Source organism: Aedes aegypti, chromosome 3, assembly GCF_002204515.2.
Source record: "Aedes aegypti strain LVP_AGWG chromosome 3, AaegL5.0 Primary Assembly, whole genome shotgun sequence".
Taxonomy (NCBI): Eukaryota; Metazoa; Arthropoda; class Insecta; order Diptera; family Culicidae; genus Aedes; species Aedes aegypti.
Window position 1 is genome coordinate 10,131,154 of NC_035109.1, and position 12,657 is coordinate 10,143,810.

At 40.4% G+C, this 12,657-nt stretch overlaps 1 protein-coding gene across 2 annotated transcripts in view; it reads left to right on the forward strand.

The window, feature by feature from the left end:
• LOC5570234 (GTP-binding protein Rheb homolog) overlaps window positions 1-8,087 on the forward strand; it is a 35,666-nt gene extending 27,579 nt beyond the window's left edge. Inside the window, exons 4-6 of one of the 2 annotated variants that reach the window (XM_021855794.1) lie at window positions 4,929-5,136; window positions 5,201-5,330; window positions 5,403-8,087. In XM_021855794.1, the coding sequence (XP_021711486.1) occupies window positions 4,929-5,136; window positions 5,201-5,330; window positions 5,403-5,492 (428 nt within the window). In that variant the 3' untranslated portion in view covers window positions 5,493-8,087. The remainder of the gene's footprint in view (window positions 1-4,928; window positions 5,137-5,200; window positions 5,331-5,402) is intronic. The other variant, XM_001658963.2, reaches the window with a different exon arrangement.
• Window positions 8,088-12,657: the final 4,570 nt, after the last annotated feature.

Consider the following 12,657-nt stretch of genomic DNA (forward strand, 5'->3'; position numbering starts at 1 on the left):
TACTGCTTACCAGTTTCCTTTGACTGGATCACTGTATCGGTACCTGTCTTACGACGAACAATAAACTCTTCATTGCTGAAATCTGCGTCAAGTTTATTAGACTTCCTCATCCGTTTGACCAGTACATGGTCACCCTCTTGAATAGAGCTTTCCATCGCCCCACGTCTTTTGTCTGCGTATAGTTTCCCTTTCTCCTTTATTACCAAATCCCTCTCTCTCACTCCTGCATCTTCTTGAAAAGATGAAACTGTGGGTAATTTGCTTTCAATGCGGCGGCCGAACATAATCTCTCCTGGAGATTTGCCCGTGGTCGGATGCTTGGTAGAGTGGTACGTCAGTAGGTACAAATACAGCTCCTGTCGCCAATCTCGTCCAAGCTCTTGAGCTATGCGAAGCCGTTTCAAAATCTAACGGTTCTGCCGTTCGACTTCCCCGTTAGATTGGGGCCAGTAGGGGATGGTGTTCAGGAGTTTAACACCGTTCGCGTCGCAAAACTCCTTCAACTCAGCGCACTCTCCACTAAGTTGAGGGGCATTATCGGCTTTCATGGAAAGTGGAATTCCGTAACGACTGAACATTATGGATAATTCCCTTATGACATCGCTGGTAGTGGTTGTATCCATTTCGCATACCTCAATGAATCGGCTATAACAGTCGATTACTACTAGGAGGTGCTGTCCTTCTGGCAAAGGACCAAGAAAATCCAACGCTATCGTATGCCATGGAGAACTAGGCAGCTGGCTTCGCAGCAACGGCTCCGGAGGTTCTGGAGCACCAACGAGAGTACAACCCCTGCAGTTTTTCACGAATTGTTCCACATGAGCATCCATTTTGGGCCACCATACATTGGACCTCAGGTGGTTTTTCATCATCGTAATGCCTGGATGACCTTCATGAGCAGTTACCAAAACTCTATTTCTGAGAGAAACCGGAACAACGATCCGATCTCCTCGAAGAAGAACTCCTTCCAGCTCACAAAGCTCGCTAGCGATCACGCGATATGTGATTGGCAACTTTTGTGTCTCTCCACTGACCAGTAGTTCCAAGACTTCCTGAATTTCTTGGTCTGATTGGCTACCTTCCTTAATATCACTCCAGCGCGAAGCCGAAGAACTAGCTGCATGTGTGGCTACCTCTCGCACGAAAATTTCCTCTGACGGATCAAATGGTGTTGCTTCCTGTACTGGCAGCCGAGACAAGGCGTCAGCCACATTGTGTTTCCCTGACATGAATACAATTCTATAGTCGAAAGCCTGTAGGCGCAGCACCCACCTTTCTATTCGCGAGCATGGCTTAGATCTTTTTGAGAAAAGAAAACTTAATGCTTTGCAGTCCGTGAAGATGTCAAATGATTTTCCCAGGAGATAATATTGAAACCGTTCAACGCCCCAGACTATTTCCAGGGCTTCCTTCTCCGTCTGGCAATAGCGACGCTCCGTATCGGTTAAAGCTTTGGAAGCAAAGCCAATGGCACGATGTCTATCAGCTTCATCAAATTGAATTAGCATGGCACCTAGTCCATACGGGCTCGCATCAGTGATGACAGCTGTGCGATCCTCAACTCGGTAGAAACCCAAATTTTGAATTCTTCCCATAGCTTCTTTTATGGCGTTGAACGATTTGGATTGCTCCTGTGTCCATTCAAACCTAGTATCTTTGTGTAGTAACCTGCGCAGTGGTTCATCAAGGGTAGCTAGCATCGGTACAAACTTATTGAGATAATTCGCAAGCCCCAGAAAGCTGCGAACTTCAGCTTCGCATTGTGGTTCACGGAACGATTGAATTGCTTGAATTTTACTTTTTGCAGGCATAATTCCGTAGCGAGAAACTCTATGCCCCAAGAAGTCCAATTCGGTTACTCGCAGTTGGCATTTCTCCCAATTAAGTTCAATGCCCCGGTTTTTCAATCGTTTTATGACCTGCAGACAGGAAGACAGAAATAACAACAATGCGTATTAGGGAAGAAGCTCAGTAAAGGTCAAACAGCAGGATTTGCCATCACAAAAAAGAGATTTTATTATGATTAATCAAATTACAACTTTACCTGCTCCAAGCGCTGATCGTGTTCTTGTAGGTCTCGGCCTTCGACAAGCACATCATCGAGATACCAGACTGTTCCCTCGCAACCGGATAGTGTCTCATCCATTGCTTTTTGAAACAGCTCAGGAGCTGTAACTAAGCCAAACGGCAATCGCTTGAAGCGATACAAACCCCGTCGCGTAATGAAAGTTGTTGCGTCTCTGGAATTCTCGTCTAGCTCAATCTGAAGGAATGCTTCCTTGATGTCGAGTTTGCTCCACAACTGTCCCCGCCCCAGTTTCGCCAAGTAATCGTCAACCGATGGCATCGGATGGTGTTCCCTCAACACAGCCTCGTTGACTCTTCGTAGATCCAGGCACAGTCGAGGCTCTCCATTTGATTTTCCGACTACAACTAATGGCGATACCCACGTTGTCGGTCCAGTTTTCACCTCGATTATGTCCCGGTTCAACATTTCATCCAGTTTCCTGTCAACCGCTTCTTCCAAAGGCACAGCGATTCGACGCATCGGCTGATACACCGGAACTACCGCCGGATCGAACTGGATCTTTGCTTTTATGCCATTCATCTTCGAAAAAAGACTTACCGCCACACTGTTGATGTCCAACCCGCCCTTCAGTACCCCCAGCTGCTTAGCTGTCTTGTCGCCTAGCAAGCATCGTTGTCCTCCGTGCACCACAAAAAACTCCGCGCGACTATGCTGATCACCTATTTCAATATCCGCAACGAATGAACCGAGGATCATGAGTGGATCTTGACTTCCATAAGCGCGCAAGATACGAGAGCTTCCCTTTGTCGATGAAAACACTGCCACGTTTTCGTTTTTCAGTTTCTCCCACATCTCACCGCTAACCAAGTTGGCATCTGCGCCGGAATCGACCAGCATCTCCAAGGAAACTCCTCCAATCATGCATGTTATGACATTAGATTCATTTCCCGAGTAGAAGGCGTAATACACCTTCGCTTCGTGCTTCTCTGGTTCCATTTTCAGCGTTTCCTGCTGCGGTGTTTCTTCTACGACCCTGATGAGTTTGTCCGTATCTTTAACCGCCGATCGCTTCGCCTTCCGGCACAGTTTTTCAAAGTGGCCGTAGCATTTGCAATTTCGGCATTGTTTCCCGCGGGCTGGGCAAACAGGTGAAGCAGCGAAGTGTCCCAACCGACCGCAGTTGAAACAAGACTTCTCGGTTGGCTTCGCAGTTCTCCCCGTGGATTTTCCTCGAAATCTTCCCTGCTGTTCAATTCTGAAAACTTTCTCCGGCGGTTGACCGATCGCCATCTCCGCTATTTGCTGATCTACACTCTCTTGCGCAATTCCCAGAGCTTCGATTTCCGGGAAAGACAAATCCATCAGTAGCACTCTTCGTCGAACTTCGTTGGAGGAACATCCCTCAACCACTGCATCTATCATGTAGATGTCGCTCAAGATGTGGCTCACTTCAGTGCCATACTTTTCGAATCCACACTGCGAGACCTGTTGTTTAAGTCGGATCACAAAATCCGCGAAGCGTTCCCCTTGCTTTTGCTTCAGTAGGCGAAGCTTCCGCCGTTCCGATGTACTCTGATGACGAGGTTCGAAAAACTCGTCCAGCTTCTCTACAGCAGAATCATACCACCTTGGCTCCAAAGTTACCAATGGGACATGGTCATGATCCTTTAAATTGTTGAACACGACCTGCAGTGCCGGACCGCCCAAATGCAACAGTTTAGCTCTTTTGGCGTACTGGTCGGTAACGTCGTACGCCGCAAAATAACATTCAAGCGCTGTCTTCCAAATCTTCCACTCCTTGGCAAGCTTACCAGATTCGATCTGGTCGCACCGGAATGCTGGAACTGGTCGTGAGTCTTGCATCTGGAAAGCAAGATTTAAAGAAAAATATCGTTTTAATTTTCTTGGTAAATGAACTAGAAAACTAAAAGTATTTTTTTTTTTCAGTGTCCAATAATTTGTTTGTATATGTACACAACGCTAGAAATTGAGTAGCACTTCCACACTAGCTTCCACACAGCAGCCAATATTTCTCCAAAATTCCAATTCGAACCTTCGCCGTTTCGGGGAAACTCAATTTCCGTCGACTCCATGTTTGATTTCTGCCACGAATTATTCCGGAGGATTCAACTAATCCTCGCTTTTTTTTTCAGGGGAACTTCTCATTTTTCGCCTGCACCGGAGAAATCCTAATGATTTCTGCCACTTCCAGGGAAACCCACATTGCTTCCGCCACAATTAATTGCTTCCATCTGGAGAATTCGAACAATCCTCGCGTCTCTGCTTTGTATACAGGGGAACTTTACATTTTCCGCCTGCTCTAGAGAAATCCTCACGGTTTCTGCTTCTTCCGGGGGACACAAGCTTCCGCCACAAACCCTACAATCTGGAGAATCCTCGCGTAAATGCACATTTTCACTTTTTCCAACCCACGCCATGCATAACCTCAATTTTCCGCCAACCCCACTTAGTGCACAATTATTTCCATCTTTCGCAAACTCATTCTTATTTCCCGGTCGTTAATTATCCTCATTTATCTCCATTTTTCATATCAGCCAGTTTTTTCCGCCATTTATACTTACATTTTCCACGCTTTTCAATTTACGATCAAAAATCTTCGTCGCCAGATTGTGACAATGCGTCTCGTCGTGCCCGTAGTCTAACAAAAAGTGTCTCTTCCCACGATCTCGTTGTCACACCGACCTGGGTACCCAATCCTGTTTATCAGTGTGTGTGACAGCAGCATCATGGACGACGAGCGCAAAGTTAATGATACTTATGGTATGGTACTCATAGTAGCAAGGTTGTGTAATATACTACAGATTCAGTGTTATCAGTTCAGATATTAACTAAACAAATGAAAGTGAATGAATCTACTACTTCCCCCTTTCGTTCGCAGCCTTCACCAAGATCACACGCGTCAACTCAACCGACTACGAGGTAAAACTGGTGGACACCGCCGGTCAGGATGAGTACAGCATATTTCCCGCCCAGTACAGCATGGACTTCCACGGGTACGTGTTGGTGTACTCGATCACCAGCCAGAAGTCGTTCGAAGTCATCCAGATCATCTACGAGAAGCTGCTGGACGTCATGGGAAAGGCTTAGTACGTTTCCTTGGATAAGACACAATATAATTAAAGCTGATTTATGATTTTTAAATGATTGTAGCGTTCCCGTGGTGTTGGTAGGAAACAAAACCGATTTGCATCAAGAAAGAGCCGTCTCAACCGAGGAGGGAAAGAAACTAGCAGAATGTTGGAAGGCGCAATTCCTGGAGACCTCTGCCAAACAGAACGAGGTACCTAGATACTCGCGATGTATTCAAAATTGATTCCATGCCACTAATGCCCGCATTTACATCCATTTTCAGTCTGTAGCAGATATATTCCACCTACTTTTGCAGCAGATCGAGCGCGACAACGGAAACACCGGTGAGAAGAGTAGCTGCACAATTTCCTGAACAGCAGGTGAGCAAGCCATGCAAACCATCCCAGTACTTCTTCTCCCCAGCCCAATCACAGTAGCCTGAATTATTTTCTACACATCTGGGTTGTCGTCAGCCACCGCAACACACACCCACACACACACAGACATACAAACAGGTAGTAGGCGAGGTCGTTGTCGCCACAGGGGCGAGACACTACACTTTTCGGTTTATCGCCTCTTAGCAAACAATTGGCAATCGTGCGAAAAAGCAATGTTTTCATATTAGTTGGAAAGTTTTTTTTATCGAGTTTAATTTATCCAATTGTGGACTTTTATCTGTTGAAGGATGTTATTAGTTGGGATGCGATTAAAAGTTTTTACTGAAGTGTGAGACCTTTTGTAAAAGCTCTGAGAGCCACAAATCTACATAGGAAAAGGAAGAAGTAATCCAAGCGTACAAGTCGTTACATACCGTTAAAATCAAGGTTTAATATATATGGATAAAGAAAAACAATATCATCGTGAGAGAGAAAGAAGCATGGAATGGTGAATATGAAATATTTTATTCGAATGTTTCGACAGGGCAACAGAGGAGATGAGTTTTCTTTTCGGGAAATTAGGACTAACAATTGTGTAAAAAATTTATTGAAAATATATTTTAAAAGAAATTTACCACCACTAATCTAGTAGCTTGTTAGGGGTCATTTGAGTAAACAATATTAAGTGAACGAATGAATGACAGTAAGGTAACAATGGTGCAGAATAAGGGCATCGACCCCCTTTCGCACCTCTGAGGGAATGATATACGAGTCGGACTTTCATAGATAGGATTTAGTTTTAGGTAAAAACGTATAATTATGCCTGCTGCGATGTATGTGTAATGACGAACGTACTGCACTTCTTTCAATGAGAGGAAAGACATCCGAACCTAAGCGGAGCAAGGTTGGCGAATTTAAATAACCTTCTATTGCACCACATCGTAGTGACCAACAGAAACGATTTCTTTCGAAAATGAACTAGACAACCTATGAAATTCGGAATTAATGACACACTAAAATAGATTTTTCTGCTTAGCCAAGCTTTGGGTTCAGTGTGCTGAATATGGAACTACGGTAACTTCAGTAGATGTTCTACAAGTGCAGTCTTCATTCGCAAGTGAATTGAGTTCACTAGGTTCAAGAATGTTGACACTAGGCTAAGGGAAGTGGTTTACCTAGAATGCAGGAGGGAAGTAAAGGAGGCTCTCAGTTAATAACTGTGGAAGTGTTCATGAGAACATTAGGCTGAGAAGCATGCTTCCGGTTGGGATGTAATGCCTGAGAGAAGAAGAAGAGTGTTTCGCTAAAGTGTTTAAATTCTTAGACCGAGTGAACTCAGTTCATCGGTGGATGTCAATAGGCTAGGAGAAGTGGAAGAAACTTGCCGTTTTTCTTACTTACTTTTCTTCTTATATTTTTTTCTCAACGATTAGAGTTCATTCCTATGGACCAATTCACGAGTTCACTAATTTGACGTTGGAGTGGAATGACACGGCACCGCTCAAACGTCAACTAGTGAACTCGTGCATAAGCCAGGGGAAGTGGTTCACCTAGAGTGAATTTATATCAGAGAAAAAGTAGATTTTGTACGAAAATTGAGAAGTAAATGAATGACAAGTTCATCCACTTATTCTAGCCGAATCAAGTCTAGTACACGACACTGAAGACTGCCTTACAGTTGAGGTCGAAATACGCGTATCTATCAAAGGATACAAACCCTAGTGAATTAAATGGTATAGTATTAAATTCGCTTTTTCATTTACAAATAAAATCTACTTTTTTATCTAAATTTATTCTAGGCGAACCGCTTCTCCTGGCCTAATCATATTGACTTATCCACCTATGAACTAAATTCATTCGGTTCAAGAATTGTGACACGTGGGGCCAGAAGTCAATCCATCGATGAATTTAGTTCATTTGGTCCAATAATTTTACACTTGAGCGGACACGCTTCTAAATGCTTCCTAACATGTTCCGGGCCCAAAGAAGTGTCGAAAAATTTGCAGTGAACTTAATTCACCCGTGGCTTAATCAATTGTTAACAAATATGCCCGTCGATGTGGATAAATTGGGATGAATTTATCGTTAAGAAAAATTATATTTTCCCTCAAAAATCCGACTTTTTATCAACGAAATGCGGTTGACTTCCTTCACATTAGCATTTTAGGTGAATCTCTTTCACTGGCCTAGTTTCACCCATCAAACTAAGTGCATGTTGCACTTATCGAGTATCGATTGTAACTGAACGGAATCGACCGTACTGTACTTCAAATTTGCGCCAATCCAATGCACAAGAACAAGCAGTAGAACAAACAAAACAGCAGAACATAATGAACCCATAGGGAAGCTTATTTTCGAATAGTAATGAACACATACTATAATATCAATGTACCTATTTTAACCCGGCAACAATACGTATTTTTGCCCGTTCAAAGCCTGCGACACAAAACAAAAGGAATCAGTAGTTCTGTTGTAGTAGATACTAGCTAGCACTAGGATTAGGGGCATTGCGGCAGAAATAGAAAGAAGGCATGTAACTGTAGACCGATTCAGCCGATAGTGAAAATAAAGCGGAATTATTTATAAGTTTAGAGCACCGGGTTTGTTGTGCGCTCATGATATCACTGCCTATAAATCTCAGGGGGTCTGTTTGCAGATTTTCCCCTTGTAAAAACAAAAAAAAAAAAGTGTTCCAAGATAAACCAATTCTTAACCTCTAACATATTCCCATTGAATATAGATCCTTCAGTATGTATCAATGACCTGACAGAAACTGCGTCATGTAGAAGCTCACCTTTCAGCCTTTCACGGTTCCGCTTAGTACCCAGTGCCATGTCCCTAGTAGGAGTCCTATATCGCAGTATCGTTGACGAGATACTGGTTAAAGGAATACGGAATTAAATTACACCACTTTTAAATGGCTGTAGCTTTTTACTCGTTCTATTGAAATTTTGGGTGTAATTTGTTCAATGTGTTTAAGATTGATTCGGAAGAACAGCAACTCCAGTTTTTCACTGCTCATCATAAACTCGATGTCCCTGAGGACGTTATAAAGCACAAGATGTCAATGCCAAAAAATATTAGATTTGGCAAGCAATTTGCTCGTGTGAAAAGCGGAGCACCCCATTCGTGACAAGTGCTGGAAAAGTTCGCATCACGAAGCAGCTCACGAGTGTATACCAACGCATAACAATCATCACAGACTCGGGAACTAGTAAGTCCACACCCGTCTGCTCGGGAGAACATGTCAAAAGAAATAGCAACAAGTTCGGGAGCGTTTACTCGCGAGTAACCGAGCAAGGTGTGATTTATTACGGTTTTGACAGACAAATCAATTGTATAATCATCACATCGACAGCAAACTACTAGTTTGTAATCAAAAGCCCTTGAAAACCATAAATCTCGGAGGGGAAGCAGCATTTTTCCCAAAAGCACAATATGACTCTGAACAGCTCCGAACAGGTTCGCGAATCACTTTTAGCCTTAGTTACTCGGGAGCCGACAGATGCGAGTAAACCAGCGCTCTGACGCTCGGGAGCGTTTGGTTTTGTTTTTGTTCCAGTTCAGAATATCCCAAGAAATATTTGCCTATTTTATAATCATTTATTAAGCAATTTTTCACAACTACATACTGAATAGTTGCTTTATTATATTACTTTGCAGCTGCTACGCACACATTGTTCAAGCAAATCTGGCGAAATTATTAGGCTACTTATCATTTAGTGATTGTATACATATATTTTAATGATGTTTATTCAGGTTTCACTTAGCCTAATAAGGACTGTTGATTTAACAACGCTAATTTAACAAACAACATTATTGCAGTTTAATTCAGCATCATGTTTAACAAAATTTTAATTATTTCCATGTGAAGCCTTTGTTCAGGCGTTGTACACACAAATTTGGAGAAGTTATAAAGCGTGTCGTTGTATATTGACTTTGTTCTGCAACTTAAAAATCACTTTATAAACATTTATCTCAGCTTTTATTCAACTGCCACAAAATAATTGAAAACAAATAAATGATCAAAAATCGCTTAACACCGTGCTTCAAATACAGTATATATTTTTACCATGAATTAATAACCACTTCTAATAATTACCTGGATACTGGATTCAAACTCGAGACTTTCCCATCGTCAGCGGTATACCTTGCCACCTGCGCCATCCTTGAATTCATATACCAGCCTTCCAGTGCCCAATATAAACCTCTTGTAGCTGAATATTGATCATGCTTGAGCTTCTATTCAACAATGTCTAATCAACACGTGCTAGGCTGATCAACAACTGAACAAGCGCCTTACTTCTGCTGATGTTCAGTACTGATGCAAGCTGTATTCAGTCGGCTATTTATAGCGCACAGTGAGAAAATTTTTGTCAATGCTGGTCAAAAATAAAGTTTATTCACAAAGTAAAAACAGTCCGCAATGATCAATAGAATTTCATAACTTGTTAAAACTTTAATTTCATTGTTCATCTAACCATACTAAAATCCATTTATTTCATATATTATATTTTATTAGGTTAATATTTTAATCATGTGTCGTATTTTTTCTATCTATTAAGCATTATAGAAATATAAAATATATTTCAATCATTTGTATTTTAAATGTGCCATTTTTCTTTTCGAAATAATCCTATATCAGAAGACTGATTCGAAATATTGTCTAAACATAATTGAATAATTGTATTGAGAAAGTATCAGCTATGATTGTATCCAATATGTTTTTATAATTAGTAAATTAGCGACAAATTCACGGCTAAAAGCCACTCAAATAAAGATAAATAATAATAATATTAGTTAGCTGAACATTGCAGGAATACAACGCAATGTTTAGATATTTTGTCCATTTTTCGAAAGTTTTGGTTATGGTGTGACCTCCTTTGTAAGGTTTATTTGTAGCTGTACAATGTGTTTATTAATCGTTGTTTTGACCCACTTTAGATTAACTGCTCGGATTATATATCTATGTTGAATTAGGATTTTATAAAATACCTATTCAGCTTTTAATCATGTTCATGTTAAGCATGGAAACAGCTGAAGTGCGAAGCAACCAAAACGTTAGTTCGTCTCATATACATCTGATTACACAAATATATTTGTTTGGTGGAATATTGGCTCTTTTATAGAAGGAAAAATGACTTGTTCAACTTATTAGTAAAACAATCTTGACAAGTTGACAGAGAAAAGTTTAATAAGTGTTGATTCTACTATTATTCATTTCAATGAAAAATATTGAACATTGACTAAAATTTGGTCTAAATAGCATCTTCTCAGCTCTTTGTAGGGCTTTTTTTTCAGCTGTCACCATTATTCAACAATAATTAAATATGTATGTTTATTTGTGACTCTGTACTGTTAGTTGGGTAACCACTTTCATGTAATTATTGTTAATTTATTATTTATTCTTCGATTATCATTAAAAATGTTATGATTAGTAACTGTTTCCGATATCAATAACGTCGCAGATGATGATCACTACATTTAGAAAATTTAAATTATGATCTTTTTGATCCAATGTGATTCGAATTTTATCCTCGTTGATCCATAGTCGCCTACATGTCTTAGATTTGATTTGAAAAACATTTGAAAATAACATAAAAAAGACATAATATGTTTTGCTTGAATAAAAGCATACTCATATACTGTTATTCACATTGTTTATCAGTTTTACGAATCATGCTGGTCAACATTTTAAGTATTAGACAATGAAACTTTTGTACTATTTGTTGCTAATCAAATGTTCAATATTCTACTAAAGAGATGGCTACAACCTATAGAAGCTTTTAATCAGTCAATTTTTAAACTTCGTATGTGTCATAGAACAAAAGCTACTATATTTGCACTTTCGGAGGATTATTCAGCTCTTACTCAAAACACACACTTCAAGTGGAATAATAGCTTTTTTATAAGCGGAAAATTATTTTATACATTTTATGATTCAACTAAAAAATTGTTCAGCAATGGTTGCTGCTATGCAGCTTGTATTAAACACGTAAGTATCTTAAAAGCTACCAATTGTTCCTTGGGAAATGTTCGTCACTTTCCATCACTGTTCGTGACAACTAGTTCCTCTTCAGAGGTCACATGATGGTCCTACGATTTTCCGGCCGGATTTGGCCACGTACCATTATCAGAAAGAGGTTTTGGAGTGGTACAAGGCTAAGGAGGTCAATTTCGTGCCGAAGCCGAAGAAGTTGAGGTGGTCGAAGAATTCGTGTACTTGGGCTCACAGGTAATCGCCGATAACGACACCGGCGGAGAAATCCAGCGGAGAAATTGTGCACATAGTTTACTATCTATGATACGCTGTTTAGACCAGTATTCCTCTATGGACACGAAACATGAACCCTACGTGGCTTACGACGGGCAGCCATTAACCGAGTCGAATGGAGACGTCTCCTACGTACAGCAGAGGCCACCCAGGCCTTAGAATGACTGGTAAAGTGAGTAAGGTACCGCAGGGCAAGTGGGTAAATGGGTAAGTGAAAATAATTTGTGTATTTTACTGAATATGTGAATTATTGCTTCAAAATCTTGTGTAAACCTTTGGGGCAAGGGAAAAGTTTATCATTTGAGATTGAATTTGTGTTTACTCTTTAGGTAGCTATAATTAAAAAAGGTTCTAAATTATCATAGATAAAAAGAACGTGCTGATAATTCAAGAAACACTCTACTCGCAGTATCAAAGCTATTAGAAATCATAGAACTTTTTTAAAAGAGAGTGCCAAACATTACAATAACAATGTGTCTACTTCGGACAGCTGATTGGGAGAAATTGAAAAGTTCCAATATAAGAGAACGCACGGAAAACCCGTGAAATGTCTATGTAAAGCAAGTTCAAAACATTAAAATGGGGTATAGGTCCACACAAAAAATATTCTAAATACTTTTTTGAAGGAATTCGTTCCAAGAAATGATTTCTCATGAAGAGTTATCCGACGTCATATCCGACTTTCTTAAAAACAAATAACGAGCGATGGGAATTCATAGGAAAGAAATGCAATTACTATCCCATGATGTAAGAACTAACATTGAAAATGTTGTAAGTAGTTATAATGTTGAATAAACATAACTGAACAGAAGAAAATTGAATTGACAAGAATAAAATTTTCTTTGTTTACATGTTACTTATGTTATTGTTCATGGGGACTTTGTAAT